Source organism: Mustela nivalis, assembly GCF_964662115.1.
Source record: "Mustela nivalis genome assembly, chromosome: 6".
NCBI classification, from domain to species: domain Eukaryota; kingdom Metazoa; phylum Chordata; class Mammalia; order Carnivora; family Mustelidae; genus Mustela; species Mustela nivalis.
The window spans coordinates 101,483,209-101,503,529 of NC_139025.1; the positions used below are offsets into that span (position 1 = coordinate 101,483,209).

Genomic DNA, 20,321 nt, shown 5'->3' on the forward strand with positions numbered 1-20,321 from the left:
GGGCAGGGGGAGCGTGGGTAGGGGTTTGAAAGGTTATGACCCTCAAATGTCTTAAATTATTACATATCCCTGTGGCTGGGGGATTCATCGGTAAGGCGGGTCCCCCTCCTCCTTTCTCCCCACCCACTTTCCGTCTCCCCCAACCAGGGAGGGCGCTTGTCTGTTGGGGAGGGGCCAGCTCCAGGATCACTAGTTCCCTGGAAAAGTGACGAGGGGATCTGTGGCTGCCCTTCCAGACCAGGTGGGTTCATTCCTCCCGGAGTGAGGTGATAACTGGTCTGGTAAGTTGTTCGTTGGAGAAGTTGGGAACTTGGCATCACGCCTGGGATTGGAGCTCTTGTGCTTCCTGTCGGGCTTCCCCCTCATTCCCCAATCACCTTCTCTCTCTCCTTGTTCCCCTTCACTTCTTCCAGCTCAGTTTTGTTCTACGGGAGCGGTGAGGTCGGTCAGAGTAAGGATTCTGGAAACCTCCCTCTTCCTGAATTTTGGGAACTCTGAGTTGACGCTTGGTACCCTTCAATTCTCCTTATGACAACAGCAAAATAACCACATAAACCAAAACATAGAGTGCCCTAGGGCAGAGGCAGGGGGGCTGGCACATTGCCTAACCTGTACCTATCAGATGAGGAATGGGACGCTAGGACAGGTTGAACACTTTGACCTTGAAAGTCTGTGAGGCTGCAGTGTGTAGCCAGAGTGATCATAGAAGTGGTAGCAGCCATGTTAGAATCAGTCTTACTTTTGGATCTCAGATGTGTTACTATGAATTGTGACACCCTAGACAAGTTGTTTCATTATCTCTGGGCTTCAGTTCCCTTGTCTGTAAAACGAGGAAACAGTACAAATAATATCTCTCTCTGAGATGGTCTGCTGATTGAGAAAGGTACTGCACAAGACAGAACTTTCTAATGCATAAAATTATATATGTAATGGAGATTTCTACTGACATTACTGAAAGATGGGGTGTACAGTTTTGGGAACTTGGGCCACCTGTGTATGAAGCTCTTCCTGCCTGTTCAGTTCACACTAACCTCTCCTTTTCCTTCCATCTCCCCTGCCCCATACAGGTCTTGGCCACTCTGCCGAACTGGCCTTTGCTATGGAGCCAAGTGATGATGTTGCAGTTCCTGGGCAGCCTGTAGTGCTGGGCTGCAGGGTGGAGGGGACCCCTCCAGTGAGAATCACCTGGAGGAAGAATGGAGTGGAGCTGCTGGAGAGTACCCACGCCATCTTGCTGGCCAATGGGTCCCTGATGCTCCCTCACTTCCAGCTGGATCAGGGAGGGAGCCCCTCAGATGAGGGTGACTATGAGTGTGTGGCTCAGAACCGCTTTGGACTCGTGGTCAGCCGGAAGGCTCGAATCCAGGCTGCAAGTAAGTGGACACCCCTTACTGTCTTTTCCTACACTGGGGATCCAGGGTCTGCCCAGGGGTTGGGGGCAGGGGAAGCAATTCCCTCTTCTGCAGCCTTCTGGAGGACTGATTTCTCAGCATGGGTCAGTTGAGACGTACGTAGTGGCCATTTGTGGCGGTGGAATTATATCCTGTACTCATTTAACTGACTGGAATGGGATTCAGCAGGAATACAGCCAAATACTGCTGCAGGGAGAGGGAGAGAAAGAGAGCAAGCTTTGTCCAACTCTTGGGTCGGTGTGTCTTAGCTTCCACGTGGCTGCACTGGGAATGTCCCAGTCCATCGAGTGGGATGCTCGTGTCTCAGGAAACAACTGTCATACTTTATGGGTGATTTAAGAGAATTTTGAAGGGCAATTTGGCTACATTGCAATTTTAAATTATGTGGTGACTTTCAGGTCTTTTGGGTAGGATAATAATATTCGGAAGCTTGTCAACAATTCATTTTACAAAAAATATGGTAGGTTAATTTCAAGGTTATCACAATGATGACATTACTCCCACTCACCTTCATGCTAATGTGCCTCTTTAAAAAAAAATCAGCTTTATTGAGGGATAATTAACAATAAAATTGTAAGTCTTTAAAGTGCATGTGGTGGTGACTTAACATCTGATGTGTTTTGCATGGGAGAGAAAGGGCCAGGCGGGGTGTTTCAGTTCTAGAATTGTGCTTTGCTTACACTGATAGACCACAAGTAGTTGAGACAAAATGATGGCTGTGTTCTACTGCCCTGTCCCGCAAAAATTCAGTTGTTCTTTAATTTATGCGCACTCGTGGTTGTGTAAGCCAGAATTATCTATGGATCTTGAAGGGGGCCAGCTGGGGATGTGAGGCAAGGTGTGTGTCAGGCTTGAAAACCACTGCTCTTGAGAGAAGGCGAAAGTTTTAGCAAGTGCTAGGTAGTTCTCTACCTCACAACTTTGTACTTCCGGGGGAGTGCCCCTTAAAGACTGCTTACAGAGGCTATGCCTTAAAGGTGTTGGTAATAATTCTTTTTTTTTTTTTTAAGATTTTATTTTATTTGACAGACAGAGATTACAAGTAGGCAGAGAGAGAGAGAGAGAGAGAAAGGAGGAAGCAGGCTCCCTGCTGAGCAGAGAGCCCGATGCGGGACTCGATCCCAGGACTCTGAGATCATGACCTGAGCCGAAGGCAGCGGCTTAACCCACTGAGCCACCCAGGTGCCCAATAATTCTATTTTTTAAAGATTTTATTTATTTACTTATTTATTTGAGAGCAAGCACAAGTGGGGATGGCAAGGAGGCAGAGGCTGAGAGAGAAACAGACTCCCCGCTGAGCAGGGAGCTGACGGAGCTCCATACTAGGACCCTGAGATCATGACCCGAGGGGAGTTCGGGCAGCCGCTTGACCAACTGAGTCACCCGGGTGCCCTGTATAATTTCAGCTAATGTTATCAAGCCCTTGCTGTGTGCTGGGTCCCCTAGGTGTTCTGCATGAAAGTTCAGTTATCACAATGGCCTGGAGAAGACAGGCAGTCTTTGCCCCCGTTTGACAGATGGGAAAATCAAGAGGCAGAGGGATCCCGGGACGCTGCAGTAGGCAGAGGAGCTGGGCTGCAGTCTGGGCAGTAGAAGCCCTACCCGTCCTGCCTACCTCCCATGGCATGCCGCTGCTCCCCCCGCTAAGGGCCTGCCAGTTTCCTCCTGGCTCTTAAGGCATTTGCCCAGTTGCTCAGAATGGCTGGTGAGTGATGAATCGTTCTGAGGCAGGAGGCTTCTCACTGAGTTGAAGATGCCCCTTTGTTCTAAAGAAGGCTGATTCAGGCCCCCATATGGAGCTCGCTGGGAGGCAGCCCTGGACCTGGAGACCCAATCACTTCTGGCTCAGCGACCCCTCCACGCCAGCTCTCGGCGGTGCAGGGAAGGCTGGTGCGGCCTCTCAGCAGATGGCGGGGTATGAGGAAGAGAAGCGTGGACGTGGATGCAGGGCAGGGCCCCCAAGATTGGCCGGGGAGAGAAGTAAGATTTCCTGGGGAGAGGATCCCCACACTGTCCCCGGCTTGTGTATCAGCACTGGCCCCTACATTGCCAGCCTAGAATTCTGGAAGATAAATCCCAGGTGTTTATATATAGCTAATTGTAAATGTGCTTTTCTATAAATGGTAATACCTTCAAGATGTCTGGTCTCCTTAAACTACAGTATAAGAAACTGAGCTGTGGGCTGGGAGAAGGGCCAGTGGGTGAGGTCAGCGTGGTTAATCCTTTGGGGTCCTGGGGACAGCTGGGGGGTTGCCTCTAAGCACCAGCGATCTGATATGGCCTCTCTCTCCCCTGCAAGGCTTGTGACCCCATGGGGGAATGCTTGGGTACCAAGCAACCGGGTGGCTGGATCTCCTTTTCTCACTTCACAAGCTGATGTCCCTAGAAACCTCCAAAGCTGATTAGCTGCCTGAGTTTTCTCCTTTGGTAATAACTCCCTGCCCGTGTGCCTGCGGGCGCTGCAGATGTTGTGTGACATGGGAGGGTGCCTTGCTGAAAGGTGTGAGGAGCCCTCTGGAGCTCCTGCCTCTCCTGCCTGCTCCCTGGGGGCTAATGGAGAATCGGCAGGCTCAGCAAGACTCACAGACACACAGGCTACCCAGCGGATTCACCAGTGGAGCACACAGGGGCCCAGGTCTGTGGGGGGGAGCCCTGTTGGGGCCTCTGAGCTCTGGGTCTGAGGCCACCGCTAGAAAAGCCCCCTCTTGGGGTGCCTCGATGGATTAGAGCCTCTGCCTTCGGCTCAGGTCATGATCCCAGGGTCCTGGGATCAAGCCCACATCAGGCTCTCTGCTGGGCAGGGAGCCTGCTTCTTCCTCTCTCTCTCTGTCTGTTTCTCTGCCTACTTGTGATCTCTGTCTGTCAAATAAATAAATATCTTTTTTAAAAAGCTCCCTCTTCCATCCCAGTGGCCTCAGATGTTGTCATCAAAAGATGGCCTGACCAGGCTGGGCTACATTGCACGCTGGTTCCTTGGTGGCTTCTGTTCCCAGTATCTCCTTTTTAGGACAGAGTGGCTCAGGGTCCTAAGACCTGAGGTCCTAATTCCTGCTTCTGGCATGTCTGGTTTTCTGCCCTGCAGTTCCATGTGCTTGGGGTCTGGAGGCTGCAAACTGAGACACTTGTTAATAATGAGACAGACCCGGACAAGTTAGCCTCTCTCTGGGCCAGATTCCTCACCTGTGAAATGTGCATATACTCCTACATTTGTGGGATGGTTAGAAGGACTGACACATCCCATGATTTGCCTGGTATACAGGAGGCACATGGGAGCCAATACGGCATTTTTCATCGAAAGGTGATTTTACAGACATTGCCAGCGAAAGCAAACTGCCTGACTGTGTTCCCAGCCCACAGCTCTCTCCCTCACTGGGATTCGGTTAGGAAGTACACCAGGGAAATCTACCAGGGAGTGGAATTATTGGAGCCAGAGAGCAACTTGTTCTGTTTTAACTCTTTCCTGGGAGGGCCTGGGAATTCTCCCAAGCCTCAGAGTATGGGCTGAAGCCGGGTTAGCCTCTGAAACCCTCTGCCATCCCTCTGGAGGGCCCCTGGGAGAGTATGTGTGTCACCTGACTCAGGGGGAACATGTGCATTGCCTACACCTGTTGAAGTCTGTGTACCTGGACGACCCCAAAGAGGGATGGGCAATGGGGCTCCTATAGCTGGCTCAGTAGATGGAACATGTGACTCTTGATCTTGGGGTTGTGAGTTTGAGCCCCACGATGGGTGTAGAGATTACTTAAAGATAAAATCTTTTGGGGCGCCTGGGTGGCTCAGTTGGTTTAGCATTTGACTCTTGGTTTCAGCTCAGGTGATGATCTCCCAGTTGTGGAATCGAGCCCCGGGTCAGGCTGTGCTCAGTCCAGAGTGCTTCAGGTTCTCTCTCCCTCTTCCTCTCATTCACAATCTCTCTCTCTCTCTTTTTTTTAAAGATTTTAGTTATTTGACACAGAGAGAGATCTCAAGTAGGCAGAGAGGCAGACAGAGAGGAAGCAGGCTCCCTGCTGAGCAGAGAGCCTGATTCGGGGCTTGATCCCAGGACCCTGAGATGGTGACCTGAGCCAAAGGCAGAGGCTTAACCCACTGAGCCATGCAGGTGCCACCACAGTCTCTCTTTCAAATACATATAAACATACATAAAACTTTTTTTTTTTTTCATAGAGAGAGAGGGAGAAGTAGGGGGAGGGGCAGAGGGCAAGAGAAATTTTTTTTTTTTTTAAGATTTATTTATTTATTTGAGAGACAGAGAAATTCAAGCAGACTTGGTGTTGAGCCTGATGTGGAGCTTGATCTCACGTCCCTGAGATCATGACGTGAGCCAAAACCAAGAGTCGGATGCGCAACGAACTGTGCCACTCAGGGCCCCTGAGAGAGAGAATCTGAAGTGAGCACCAGACTGGGCTCAGTCTCACAACCCTGAGATCATGACCTGAGCTGAAATCAAGAGAGAGAGGGATGTTTAACTGACTGAGCCACCCAGGCACCCCCAAAATGAAATCTTTAAAAAAAAAAAAAAAAGATGGGCTAGATACAAGGAGGGGGAATGCTTGGGGGACCCACCCTTAACTCTCCTCAGGCAGATGCCCTCTGGCCCTACCCTTCACTTCCTGGTCCTATGCCCCTTGGAGAATTGGAGCAAAGATCTATGTGATCTAGAGAGGGACTTCACAAATGCTACTGTACCCATGAAGTACCTGGGGAACCTGATAAAATTTGTATTTTGAATCAGTAGGTCTGTCTACAGCCATACCACCCTGAACGCGCCCGATCTTGTCTGAATCAGTAGGTCTAGGCCAAGGCCTGGGGTCCTGCATGTCTCGCCAAAGGCCAGGCGATACTGATGGATCCTGCTGGTTCACAGGTGCTAGAGCAGAGCCCGCCCCCCAGGCCATTCACCATCTCTGGTGTGGGGGTGTGTGGGCAACACAGTAAGGTTGGCAGAATGTGGTGCAGGAGCAAACCCAGATGGGTTTGAACCCCAGCTCTGCCACTCACCGATGAGTTACTAATCCTCTTGAGCCCTCGTCTGAAAAAATGGTCATTACCCTATCAGCCTATCAAGGCTGTTGGAGGATGAAATGAGTAGATTGGGTGTAAAAACCTGGCATGGGGCTTGACCTCTAGACATTAAGTAGTTTTGTCAGTGCTAGGTACTGACCACTAATTTAGGATGAGGTTCAGCCTATCTAGATGGTGGCCCAGTCCTCCAAGAGCCAGGATGGCCTCCCTCCCCGCCTGGGGCTGTCCCCACAGGGCAGGCCCAGCAGTGGCTATGAGGGTAAACTGCAGAAGCTACTGCCCCCACTGGATGGACATGGACAAGTCACTTACCTGTATGGAGTCTTTATTTTCTAGATATAATATTTTATCTTTTAAAATTCCAATGCAAGTTGTTTACGGTTACTTTTTTTAAGTTTACTTATTTTTTAGCAGTCTCTACACCCAATGTGGGTCTCAAACTCATGACCCAGAGTTGCATGCTCTACCTACTGAGCCAGCCAGGCACGCCTTAGCCTCAAAATGGGGAAATAGGACTTCCCAACAAAGAATGTTATGAGGATTACCTGTGACGGTCTGGGTGAAGAACTCAGCACTGTGCAAGGCACCTAGAAAGTGTTCCTCAAATATTAACATTATTATTCTGAGAAATGCGGGGTTCTAAGCTCCTCTTGTGTGGATTCCAGGAAGGCCCTTGGTGAGCCCAGACTCCTAGGAAGAGGCTGTGGGGTCAGGCAAGGAGGAGTCTTTCCTGCTGCCTCCACCGACTTCTCAGACCCTCAGGCACCCACTTCTAAAATCTTGATTCATTCTCAACCCATCTGAGGGAAAGCAATTTAAACAGCTACTCTGGAACCCACTTTTAGCAGCAAGGTCCGTGGTTGTGTGAATCTGGGATCAGGGTCTGGAGCCAGATCTGTGGAACCAACTTGGAGCTGGGGAAAAGGGCCAGTGGCAGAAGAACCATGGGCTGGAGCTAATGGGGAGAACAGTTTGTGTGGGGGGCTCAGTGTATTGAGGGGACCCCAAAGTGTTTCAGGGTAGGGCAGTGGGCTATGTAGGGAAGCGGTTCCTGGTGCAGTGGCTGGGAACCCCAGAGGCCTGTGTCACCTGGAGGTTGGACACTCAGGCCTGGTATATGGAGCCCAAGCGTCTCTCTCCTCCTTGTAGGGCAGCTCAGCTGAGGTATCCCTGAGGAAGCCCCCACCAACTGCCTCTCAATCACACACATCTGCCTACCAAGTGGAGCAGGAAGCAGGTGTCGCAGGGGAAATGTCACTGGTGTGATAAGCGGGCTGGCAGTGCAGAGGCCGGCTCTCCTTTCCTGCAGCTCACGTGTAACTACACCAGAGTCAGGTGCAAATGGGGGAGGGTCAGGCCCTTTCCACATGCCAGTTGATACCCCACTGACGCTCCTCGGACAGTCAGTCCCTAGCCGCTGTGAGGTGTGATGGAAGGGTGCTTGCCCGGACACCGGGCTCCTGCGTGGCTCTGGGCAAGTCACTCACCCTCTCTAGGGTTTGCTTTCCTTATTGTGAAAGTGGGTGCTTGAACTCAGATTCTTGTCTGCTCTAAGGGGTAAAGGCTTGTTTGCCATCCAGGCGGTCCTGGGGACATGCTCGCCTTTGCTGGGCCTTTTCCCAGTCTCTTCTTGCCCCTGTTTGTCCCTTAGCCGATCAGTTTCCTCTCCCCCAGCTAAGGCAGGGTGGATTCATGGCCTGTGGCACTCAGGCTCAAGCTTCCCCTCAGTGATGGCTGCTTACATTGTTAAGTACTGTTTTGTGGCTGGATATTCCATCTGTCTCCTCAACTAGACTTCAGGCTCCTAAAGGGCTTTGCTTTTGTATTTCTCACGTCCCCCGCCTGTGGAGCTTGGTAAAAACTAAATGAACATGTGGCCCTGCGGGTGCAAAGCTCGCTCTCCCTTGTTTCTCTTGCTGCGTCTCCCTTGCTTTCTCTCTGTGTGTGTCTCTCCTGGCCTTGTAATTGATAGCATAGCTCAGAGGAGCAGAAGCTCAGGAGCGGGCCAGGTCGGTGAGGGAACAGAGCACACCCAGCAAGATCGGCAAGATCGGCAAGATCGTGGGCGGCTGCTGCTGGGTGGTTTTTTTTTTGTTTTTTTTTTTTTTAAAGATCCTACCCATTCATTTGACAGACAGAGATCACAAGTTGGCAGAGAGGCAGGCAGAGATGGGGGGAAGCAGGCTCCCCGCTGAGCAGAGAGCCCGATGTGGGGCTCGATCCCAGGACCCTGGGATCATGACCTGAGCCGAAGGCAGAGGCCTTAAACCACTGAGCCACCCAGGTGCCCCTGCTGCTGGGTGTTTATCTGCAGAGGACCTGAGACTCTTCCTGGCCACATGGGGTGTGAGGCAGAGACCAAAGCACTTGGCACCTTTCAGGCGTGGGTCTCCGGGTCTCCTGCCTTGAACTTCAGTCCCTTGCTGGATGAGGTCCCTGTTCCTAGCCACACTGGCCCCAGCTGAGGGGGGAGGGCCCCACTCGCCCCCACCGCAGGACTCGAATGTGGAAGTCGAATGCTTCTGGTTCCCACACCTTGGCTCCACTGTCGCAGGCAGCCAGCTGGCCCCTTGAACACAATGTGCAAATCTCCTCTGTTCCTGTTCCCGGCATTGTCCGTGGCCGGGCGCCTTGGCTGGGAATGTGGGCCCGTGAATAGGAGAGGCATTTGCAGCCTGCAAATGAAACAGGCCCCCAGCCCCCCTTAACCCCTTGTCCCCTCCCCGCCCCCAGGGAGAAAGGACTTGTTCACTCCTGGCTTCCTTGTATTGCCTTTCCTTCTCCTCTCCAGAGTCGCTGCCGGCCAGAGAGTGAGTGTGCGTGTGTGTGTGTGTGTGTGTGTGTGTGTGTGTGTGTGTGTGTGTGTGTGTGTGAGAGAGAGAGAGAGACTTGAGACTTTTCACAGCAGCTTGGAGGCTGTTCTACACAGGCTTCAAAAACAGTAGAATGGAACAGAAGGGCATGTGGGATGGAAAACCAAACTGCTCGCGGCTGTCTTTGTTTAAACTGGACCAAGTGATTCAAAAAATGTCTGTCTTGTGTGATTCACCTAGGGCACCCAAAGCTTCTCTGACCATAGCCTTGTTACACCCAGGAATGGAGAGACCTGTAGTGTGTGTGTGCTGCCATGTGGACCTGTGTGGGGACCTGAGCATGCAGGTGTGTGCCTGAAGGAGGTGTATGGAGCCCAAGATTGGGGTCCCTCTCTTCTCCAAGCACTTCCCTTGGGCATTGTGGCCAGACTGGAAGGCTAGAGTGGACAGAACAGGCACAGGCCAAGAGACCATGGTCGGTGATGTTTAGGTCCCACAAGGAGTGATACTCAGCCAGCTGAAGCAAGAGAAGAGGAAGATAATCCTCAGGTCACTGGTGGAGGGTGGGGGCTCACCTCATGGGCTTGCAGGCATGGGAGCACCTTGGGACTTGACACCGTATTCTTAGTTATTTATTAGGCAGTGCCAACAGTCTGACTGCAGTCCGAGCCTGCTGGCCTGTGTGGCTCCGTATCCCCCCCAAGGATCACTCTTTGATTTCTCATCTTGCTTCTGGTTCACCACCTCCAAGAAATGCTAACCCAACTCTTGTGACTGCCCTCAAGTATAAGGTTAGGACAGAAGACAGATGGGAGCAGTCCCGGTGGCTTCCTGAGAAGGGGTGCCTGGACACGCGCCACTGGGACCAGTGAAGGTGGAAAGGCAGGGGTTGAGCAAAGGCCTGAGGAGGGGCAAGCAGGGGGAGCTCCTGGCCAGACCTCAGACCCCAGGGAGATGGAGGGAGTGGGGAGTATGGGCCTACGGCCAGTCAGCCAGCCACCCAATTCAGGCAGGGGGAGAAAAGTGTGATGCAGCGGGTTCACCTCCCAGCTTCTCCCATGCACTTTTCTCTCTCTCCTCTCTGGATTTTGGCTTTGACACTCTCCCACAGACTGCACTCCACCTCTGCCTTCCTGTGGGGTCATGCTTAACATCTTTGTCTTTGTTGTCCTCAGCCCTGTTCCTCCCGCCCTGTCCTTTCTCCTGCTCCTCTCTCCCGTGTTCTATCCTTCCTCCTGCCTGTGTCTCCAATTGTGGCAACCCTGTGTCCACCATCCTCTCTTTGCTGGGGGAGAGAGCCTCCTGAGAAGCTCAGTCCTGGGCACAGAGCAAAGAGATAAGAAGAGGAGATGGAGAGGGTGAGGTTTAAAGATGACCCCCATGGAAATGGTCCATGGCCTCCCCAGCAAGCCAGAGCCCCCTGGGGGCAGACCATCCCTGGGAGGAACCTGAGAACACTGGCCCCTGCTTGAGGCTTGTCTCTGAGCCTGGACACTGACCACAGTGGGTGGTGGGGGCAGCCCCAGGCCGCTCTCTGGAATGCTGGTGTTGGGTTGCAGTACAGATGCGAGCAGTGATAATGGGCAGGAACTGGACTTTCTGGTCTGGCTGCTGCCCCAAGGCCATTGGAATGTGAAGGGGGGACCAAAGAGAGGCTCCAGGGCCTTAGGGTGGGCAGACGGAGACCAGACCACCTAAATGGAGAGGAGGGGCAGACCACCGTGAGAGAGAACAGAGTCCTCGCCCTTTCCCTGAGTTGCAGGCTGCAGCAAAAGACCCTGCAGATCTCCCCCTAGCTAGGACCTTGGAGGCTTCCCAGCCTCCAGCTGGACCACAGGCATCCAGAGCAGAGGGACTAGCTTTGGAGCTCATCTGGTCCAAGCTTTTCCTTTTACAGGCTTGAAAACTGGGTCTCCAAGTAGGTAACCTGCCCAAGGACATGGCTGGTTCTCCAGCCTGGGCAGGTAAGAGAGCCTCCTGGGCACGTCACCTCTCTCACGGGCCTGGTGCCTCTCCGGATGGGGAGGGGAGGGGTCTTTTTATGTGCTACCTGCACCGAGGGGAAGCTGGTACATGTATACATATATTTCTCTTTTTCTTGTGCCCTGCCCTGCCCTAGGCTTTATCTGTGATTGTGGTTCTTGATATTTGTTGACCAGCAAATGTTGAGTGTGGGCTCCTGACATCCACGGCATATTTCGGGGGCATCCAAGTTTCCAGAGCACACTGGATGCTGAGCCTTGTGATTCGAGGGTGACCTGTGTGTGGGCACTTGCACTGAACTAACTAGTAGAAGTCTTCCTAGTAATATGGGGCCGCACTGTCCTAAGGCCTTGGTGTGTTAATTTACTTAATTCCCACAACATTTCCCTTAATAGGTATTACTAGTCCTATTTAGTCCCAGATGAGTAAACAGAAGCCCAGGATGGTTCATTAACTTGCCCAAGGGCACACAGTATAAGCAGGGAAGCTGGGATTTAAACCCAGGTCTGCCAGACCCAAAGATCAATGGCCTGAGGGCCTTTAGAGGGGGCTGGAGTCCCTGGAGAACAGAATCAGAATTACTGCCGTAGAAATAGAGCTGGGTACCTTGACACATACGGGGTGGAGATGGGGAGTGTTGGGAGCAGAGCCTTGAACCCTGGCCAAAGTGGGAGCCACTTCCAGCGGGGCCAGGATGGGCTACACGCCCCCCCCCACCCCCACCCCGCCCGGAGCTGCTGCTGGAGGCCCACAGCGTGGAGGGCCAGTTAGGCTGGCAGGCTCTGCACAGAGAAGTCTTGCTCTGCCCCAGTGCAGGATGCAGGTTCCTGGCAGGCGAGGAAGTTGAGAGGGTGCCGGGGCTGCTGGCGCTGGAGGTGGGAGTTGCTTCTTCCCGAGGAGGAAAGACAAGTTCCCCTCCCCCATGGGGCCCCCTCAGCTCCCTTTCCCTTTCTTGTTTCCGCATAATGACGCTGATTGCTCCACATCTGTCATAATTACTCTTTGTTTGAAAATTCAGAACAAATCACAGGAGAGGAACTGGTGTGACTAGAGAAGGCTCCTTCTCCCCAGGGGTCCTGTGGGGTGGGGGAGAGGAGGAGGAGAGAAGAGCCATAATCAGCCTACAGGAACCAAGCTGCTGATTGTCCTTGTGCTGTCCCCTTGCCTGGGCAGGGTGGCCTAAGGCCTCCTGGAGTTGGATGCCTCTCTCCTGAAGCCCAAGGCTACAGTCTGCTGGGGTGACTGGGAGAATCCACCCCCACCCCACCCTGGAGGAGGGGTCTCGGTTTGGGCCCCTGCCCTCCTGGCCCCACTGAACAATGAGTTGGATGGCAGGCTTCACGAAGCAGGCTTCTTGGTAACCTGAGCATCGCAGCAAGGAGGGACAGGCTGTGCATGCTGGAAGGGTGCAGGGAGCCTTACTGGCAAGGGGAGAGGGAAGTTCTTGCTGGGGTCCTTGGATCAAAGCAGGCACTGGGTCTTGGGGTGACAGCCAGAAACAGGGGAATTGTACTTCTGGGAAGCACAAAACCCATCCTCTTGAGATCCAGCAGCTTCCCTGGGTGCTCAAGGTTTCCTCATAGTCGCCCCCCACAGACCTGACCGTTGCTGCTGCTGCTGCTGCTGCTGCTGCTGCTGCTGCTGCGAGTTCTGCTTCCTGCCCCCATGCCCAGCCTGAAGACTCTTGGTTTGGGGAAGCTGATAACTCCTGGGGCATGTGCTCTGGCCTGCAGCCCTGCCTGCCACCAGCATGCCTCCATGTCCCCCCTCCCAACCAAGCCCTTTCCCACCTGGGATTGTGTCTGCAAAGCCTCTGCACAAGTTTGTGGGGAGAAATCAATGACAGCCTGTAATGTGTCCCCAGATCCCACCTGTAATAAAACTCCACTTGCTCTCGCCATGGGACGGTGGTGAGAAGACCGACACCCTCAAGGAGCAGAGCCATTGTGAGAGATGCAGACAGACTGGAACTGAGGCTTGGCTCAGCTCTGGGTTCAAGCTTTCTGCTCCCTACCCCCAAAGCTGCTGGGCCTCAGTTTGTCTTGGCGGGAAGTGGGAGGGAGTGCTGCCCTACTTGGTCTTTGAAGGGGAGAGAAGGAGTAGGATCCAGGCATTTGTGGGGTGTAGGGTCCTACCTCCCCATCCTCTTGCCACCACGCAGCTGGCGCTCTTTATTGGGACTTTAGTGGGCTTTGGTGTTAGCAGGGCAGGAAGCTGAAGAGAGGGGGAGAGCTGAAACCGGCCCCTCACGAGGTACCTGGCTTACACTGGCTTGGAGGGGACACCTCCTGTGGCCCCACCACTATTGAGGGCCCTGGATTGACTCAGACACCATCATGCTTACTTCTGTGCCCTCCCTGGATCCCACCTCTGGATTTTCTAGTGTCAGTGTTCAACTCACCCCTGTATGACTTTGGACCCGTCAGTTCACAGTGCCTCAGTTTCCTCATAGGTGGGAGGTAGTGTGAAAAGAGCCAGATTAAAAGATTCCTCAAGTCCCTTCTCCCTTCTAAGGTTTGGAGGCGCTGACTCGATTTTGTCTTGCACAGCGTCCCTCCTCCCAACCTTTCCCCTCCGCGCCCCTCTCCAGGCTCGCTCCAGCTCTCTCCTCCGTCTCCCTCTCTCGGGCTCTCCTGGCGCGCTGGGCTTGGCCTCCTCCTTTTCTAAATGTTAGGATCAAAGTTTGGCAGAAAAGCTTCCCCGCGGTTCTCACTCGCCTTAGCTCACCCTCGGCCCCGGCCAGTCGTGCACGTGTCCCACGTCCCCGTACTGCGGGCCGTCCCCGCCGCGTTCCCGAGGGCGCGCGCCACAGCCGGGGCTCCGCTCCCCGCCCCGGGCCCCGCTTGTTGTCACCGCGGCGGGAGGAGGGACGATCCACCCCAGACACCAAGCGCGGCCGCCTCTCGCCCAGGCCGGGCCTGGCGGGCCAGGCGGGCGGCAGAATCAATGTGCATTCAATTAACCCCGCGCCGCCCAGTCGCTGGCCGCCGAGGCCCCGTGCCTCATGCGTCTGTGTGGGTGTGAGGGACGACGTGTGTGCGTGTGCAAGTGTGTGAGTGTACGCTGTCTGTGAGTGTCCGGCTGTTCTCACTTCCTGGACTTGGTGCCTGGGCCGGGGGCACTACCCCCCAGGGCTGCGCTGGCCACGTGGGAAGGGACATTTTACCTGGTAACTTAGGGACTCACCCCTGCCAACCTGGGGCCTGGAACTGGTCTGGGGCAGGAAGATGGAGCGTGAGAGCGGAGGGCTGGAGGTCCCAAGGCCTCCTCCCCGTTGGCTTGGGGTTGTAGGCCAGGGATTTCTGACCCCGGGCTAGAGCTAGACCAAAGTTTGTGGGCAAATCTTTAAGCAGGCCACCTCTAGGGGCAAAGGAAGCAGAGAGGGTCCCAGAGCCTTTACGGAAGGACAGACTTGAACATTAGGATGGGTGCTTGGGGGTGTTCTAACCCCAAGTCAGACAGGAATGGGGAGTCGGGGAGCTCTCCAGGCGTTGCTCATTCACCCTGATCCTACTTTCCCCTGTTCCTCAGCCTCCTGGCCACGTTTCTCATATCCCTGCTGCGGAAACAGGTCCAGAAGAGAGGGCATTGCCCCCAAGTTCTGGGTATACAGAGCTGGGACAGAAGGGGTGTGATGTTCTTTTCAACATGCTGATTGGCAAAATGGGATTTGGGCTACTGCTCAGAGCCACGATCTTAGGGAATTGAAATCCAGACAAACAATTCTCGGATCTTTTTTTGCCATCTTCACATCTGGTTTGTTTTTTTCCTCACTGCCCCCCTTTTGGGTTTTTTCCCCCCAACAACCTGGCTTATCTGGAACATCCCCCTCTTTCTGCAGCAATTTCTTTCACCCTAATTTTTTGAGGTCTCTTGAAATTGTATTTCAAACCTCAAGCACCTCAGAGAAGCCCTAATTTAGTCTCCCTTGCAGATTGGATTAGAATATTCTTGATTCCATTATGTCAGCTCACCAGTAATTTCACGTCGAATGAGCCTCACGATTGAGCCTCTTTGATATCCCTGCTCTGCTGTGTTTCTGGTTTGGCTTCTCAAATCAGTAATTTTCCCATCAAACTGTGGCAAAAATCAAGATCATTGCAAGTAAGCCGGTAAGTGTAACACTGATGGGATCAAGGCTTTCTTGAAATAAAATGATGTAGTTTTTATTACATCAATTAAAGAAGCATTCTTTGTGCCTTTTTTAAAAAAAGATTTTATTTATTTATTTAACAGACAGAGATCACAGGTAGGCAGAGAGGCAGGCAGAGAGAGAGACAGGAGGAAGCAGGCTCCCCGCGGGGCAGAGAGCCCGATGCAGGGCTCTATCCCAGGACTCAATCCCAGGACTCTGGGATCATGACCTGAGCCGAAGGCAGAGACTTTAACCCACTGAGCCACCCAGGCGCCCCTCTTTATACTTCTTTATGGACTTTATGCCCAGCTTTGTTTTGGGGTGGGGCGAATCCAGGTACACAGTCCTTTCTGGGACAATGAGTATATAGCTTGTCCCTCCCCACTGGTCTGCAAACTCTTTGAGGGGAGGGGCTAGCTTTGATGGGCATCCTCAGTGCTGGGCACAGCACTTGGCCTGGAGTTGGTGCCTGATGAGGGTGAGCAAATGGGGAGCTGTGGGTACATGAAGCGGGAGGCTAGGAATACCTCCTGCCTGCTGGGGGTTACTTACCCTCTGGGGCTCAACAGCCCAGTTTGGAGAACGGCAGACTAAGTTACATCAGAAGTTATTCCTCATGGGTCTACAGGTGTGGTTTTACCTGTGCCATTCTCCGCTAGCTTTTGAGCAGAGAGTGGTCCTGTCTGCATGTAACTGTAACCTAGGGCTCTCATCCCAGCCTCTTCTGGTCTTAAAGAGCACCTGGCTCTCTCTCCCTATTCTGTTCCCTTCCTTGAAACATCCTACTTCCAAGGTCCCACCACTGGCCACCTTGGGGAGGGGAGGGATTCAGCTGAGCTACAGGGGCTACTCCTTAGTGCTGAATGGGAAGGGCCTGGCCTGGCAAGTTCAGACCTCGGTCCTGCCACTGCAGGAGAGGTGACTACCAGTACTCAGTCACGCAGGAGGAGGGGGCATGGAATGGACACCCTCCCAGACAAGCTGGAGAAGGTCCCAGAATGCCAGACTAGTGGCCTCACCCGGAAAAGAGCTTACAGGCCAGGCCAGTTTCCATTTGAACAAGCGTCCCTCTGCCCTCCAGCTTCCTGTAATCCCCTTCAGAAACACTAGCCCTGCATGTCCTGCCAGCCTTCCTGTTATCTTAAAAAGTCATAACCATGATAACAAAGCCTCCTGTGAATATTCACATGTTGCTGTGGGAATGGATAAGGGGGGAAAAGCCCAGTATCGTTATTATACTCATTATCTTTCTGTCAGAATTCTCACCCATGGAGCATTTTTTAAACGTGCTTATGGTGTTCAGTTTGGGGAAAGAAGAGATATGAAGAGAAATAGGCTTCTTTTTAAAGCACTTTTTTAGTTAAAAGTATTGAGTCTCTAATTTGGGCCTGGAGGCTCCTCTTGGTTTTTGAACAGTGGATCATTTTACAAAGTATAATTTATCTGGGGATTAGACATTTAGGCATTCTGACTGAAATCTGGGCAAACCATAAAGGCACACATAGAGTTATAATTGTATTTGTGTTTCTATTTGAATGGTCATTTTAGTCTTTTAAAGTAAAGCTGGTAGCCTGTATGTCATCAAAATGATCTTTGATCTACCTAACTAATTACCTTTTTTCCCCCCAAGTTTTTAATTCCAGTTAGTTAACTGCTACTAACTGTCTTGTTTCCTTGGATAAATCCTTTTTTTTCTCTAACTCAGGGGACTTTAAGCATCATTCCTTAGAGCCCCTGAGTCTGTGGAAGGGGCACAGGGGCTGGAGATGGGGAAAGAGGGAGGCCAGACTGGGGGGGCTTCAGGCCTCCCACATTTACTCCATCCACAGCAGCCCTGCATTATCCTTTGGTTTTGTTTTTGTTGTTCTCAAAACCAATTAACTAGGCAGATCAACTAACTAGGCGGATTGGCCTAAGCGGGGGAGTAGTTCACCAGCAGCAGGTGGGTGCTGTGATGCCCAGCAACCTCAGGGTTGTAGACCCTTTGGAGGGGACAGAAAGACTCTAAGATACAGAACTAGGAGAATTATAAAGAAAAACATTATTACCACATCTGAGGGTAAGACCAGGGTTAGATTAAACCTTGGTTCAGGATTGAGTCAGAAAAACAGTGAGTTATACCTACAATCTCCTCTCTTTTAAAAACATGCTTTTCCTGTATCACTGTTAACAGCTAGTGCTTGTTACCATTAATTATGATTGGTTGGTTGGTTGGTTGGAGCAAGGCAGAATTTTGGCTCAACAAGTGTTTTCCATTCTTTAATTTTATTCTCAAATTCTCAAATTTTATTCTCAAATGGATGAACAGGTAGGTAAATGGTTGGTCCTGTTTAAGAGTCTGGCTATGCGTTGCCTGTAACGGGTTTATAATCCAGTTGTGGCCACTCAAACATTAGAAAGGATTGCAGCCTCAGAAAGCCACGATGAGCATCTAATCATCGGTGCTAACTGAGGGCTACTGGTTCAGTCCAACAGCCTCCTGTTGATCAGAGCAACAGACCAGCCCCTTTTATCATTTGATAAGGGCATTGGAACAGGTGTATAACATTCTTCCTTTAGGCAGAAAGAGTCTAAGAGCCCATCAGAAGGGGTTAGGAAGTGCATGCTTCCAGGAAAAGGATATGTGGACTTGAGGGATATTAAAGCATCTCAGTTCTCAAATCAACAGCTCTCAAAGAGCTACTATCCTGTGCCTACCTGCCTCTGAGCTAAGGGCTCAGGGATAGAAAGATAAGACCCTTCCTGATGTTGAGAGCTGAAATCTCCTGCCTAAAAACAAAACAAAACCCAAACAAACTCCCTTCTAAAAACAAAACCCAAACAACAACAAACCAAAAACAAGCAAGCAAACAAAAAACCCCACCTTATTTGGTGGTGATGGTAAAGAGAAGGCATCCCGTTGTAGCCCACAAAATCTATTGAATGCATAAAGAATGTGTTTATCAGCTTATCTGGCTGCACCTTGATTGCCTTTGGTTCTGCTTTCTAAGCTGAGCTCTCTTACACCCTTTTCCTCCTTAAAAAGTGGGGGGAGATAGCCTGGAGCAAGTAGGATTCCTGATGCTGAGTGGGGTTTCCACCGGCCTGTGGTTGGAGCTGCAGTCTTACCCATCAGCCCGCCGCTCTCCCCGGATCAGAACAGTGGCCTCGGTGCTTGGGGCACCCCATCCTGACCCTCTGTAATTCAGACCTCCCTTTTCCAACCATTTCCAGCTTCCTCCCGGAGGAGGCCAGTGCCTCCGTCAGTCCAGGCTCGCCGCAGCTCTTCTTCCTTCCCCTTCTTTCCCGGGTCTTCCTCTCCCGCCTTCCGTACTCTTCTCTCCCAGCCATGCCCCGAACTTCCCCCAGCCCTGTGGGTTGGTGGCACGCAGCTGGGCTCCGACGCCCGGAAGCTGCGGCCTCCTCGCCGGTTGTCTCACGTGTTCCCAACCACGTTTAACCAGGTCGCTGGGCGCCGCGCCGAGCCTGGTTTTCGGAGGCAGAGGAGAGCGCTGGGCGAACCCAGTAGGCGCCCAAAGAACCGGCGGGTGGAGAAGGCAGGTGAGGAGCGGGTGGTGGGGCCGGAGGGAGCCGGCGGCGGTTGCTCCGGCGCGGCTTCCTCAGTTTCCCCTTGGCCGCGGGGGCCGGGCCCAGCTGGGGAATTTGCGCCGCCGCGGGGGGAGGGGGCGGCGGGAAATGGTGCCTCGCTCGCCCCAGCGACATCAAACCCTCGTTTGGCGTGCGAGGACAATGGCTGTCTTATTTTCTCCATTCGCCGCGCACAATGCCGGATTCTCTCATTCACCCGCGGCGGTGCGAGCGAGGTAATTAGCCAGCGCCATTCAGCGCGGACACTACCGCTATGCGGGGGGGCGAGGGCGCCCGCCCCGCGGGGATTAGCGGCGGGTCGGGGTGTGCAGCTGCGGCCACTTCAAAGGGGCCCGGCGGCCCGGCCGGCTGTGGGAACCGGCGCTGCCTCCCTCGGGAGCCGCCCGCCCGCCCGGCCCCGGGCCGCTGCGCTCGGGACCCCGCGCTCCTCGCGGCCCGGCCTGCGCCCGCCGCCGCCTGCCCGGGCTGCTCGCACCCCGAGCTCGGCGGCCACTGTCGCTCCCCATCACACTGCCACTTTCATCACCACCTCGAGGGCTTCTTTCTTTTGAGTCCCGGGAGTCAGAGGGCACGGGGGTGGGCGCGGGGGGGGGGGTCGGGGGAGGAGCGAGGGGGATGGGAGCTTGACACAAAGCGCTGACCTCCGAGGAGAGGAGCAGATGGTCCCACTTACTCCTGCCGCCGAGAGAGCGGCTCTCAGGGCCCCAGGCTTGGGGCGCTGACCCCGCCCGCCGTCCCGGGGACTGAGCCTGGGGCCCCGCAGGGGCCGGACTCCCGCACGCCAGTCTACCCGCCCGCCGCCCGCTCTGCGCTTCGTGGCATCTCAGTCACACCGCGGGGATCAGCCAGTCTCCAGCAAAGCTGCGGGGGTGGGGGGTGGTGGCTGCGAATCTGCCCTCCTGGGATGCTGGAACCTTAGAGGAGATCAGATTCTCAAGGACCTGCCAGACCAGGGGTTCCCAATCCGGGCTGTGCATTTGAGACACCCTGTGAGCTTTAAGAGAGAGAAAGATTTCTGAGCGCCAGCGCCTGACCAAAGGCTCTCCATCTAGGCATTGGAGTCCAGAAATCTGCATCTAGCGAGCCTCCTGGTGTGAGAACGGTGGCCCAGCCTAACTGCTTCATTCATTTTCATTGCAGAAGCTGGGACTCCCGTAGATGAGTAACCTGCCCCAGAACAGACGCTGGATTGTGGTGGGGTGGGGACTTGTGTGGAAGAGAGGATGATTGGGGAGGGACCCCCCAAGCCATATGATTCTTAAAGTCAGCATTCAGGAAATAATTTGTGAGCACTTATTTCTTACCTAGTGTTTGTTCTAGGTACTCAAGGTGGAAAGGTACCGTACTGTTCTCTGCCAGTAAGGAACT

At 53.3% G+C, this 20,321-nt stretch overlaps 1 protein-coding gene across 7 annotated transcripts in view; it reads left to right on the forward strand.

Moving 5' to 3' along the window:
* IGDCC3 (immunoglobulin superfamily DCC subclass member 3) overlaps positions 1–20,321 on the forward strand; it is a 42,931-nt gene that overhangs the window by 1,320 nt on the left and 21,290 nt on the right. For all 7 annotated transcript variants that reach the window (XR_014313381.1, XM_082737089.1, XM_082737090.1 and 4 more), the window contains exon 2: positions 1,068–1,373. Coding sequence is in view for 6 of the 7 variants with exons in the window: in XM_082737089.1 (XP_082593215.1) it covers positions 1,068–1,373 (306 nt within the window). In the remaining variant the exon portion in view is untranslated. The remainder of the gene's footprint in view (positions 1–1,067; positions 1,374–20,321) is intronic.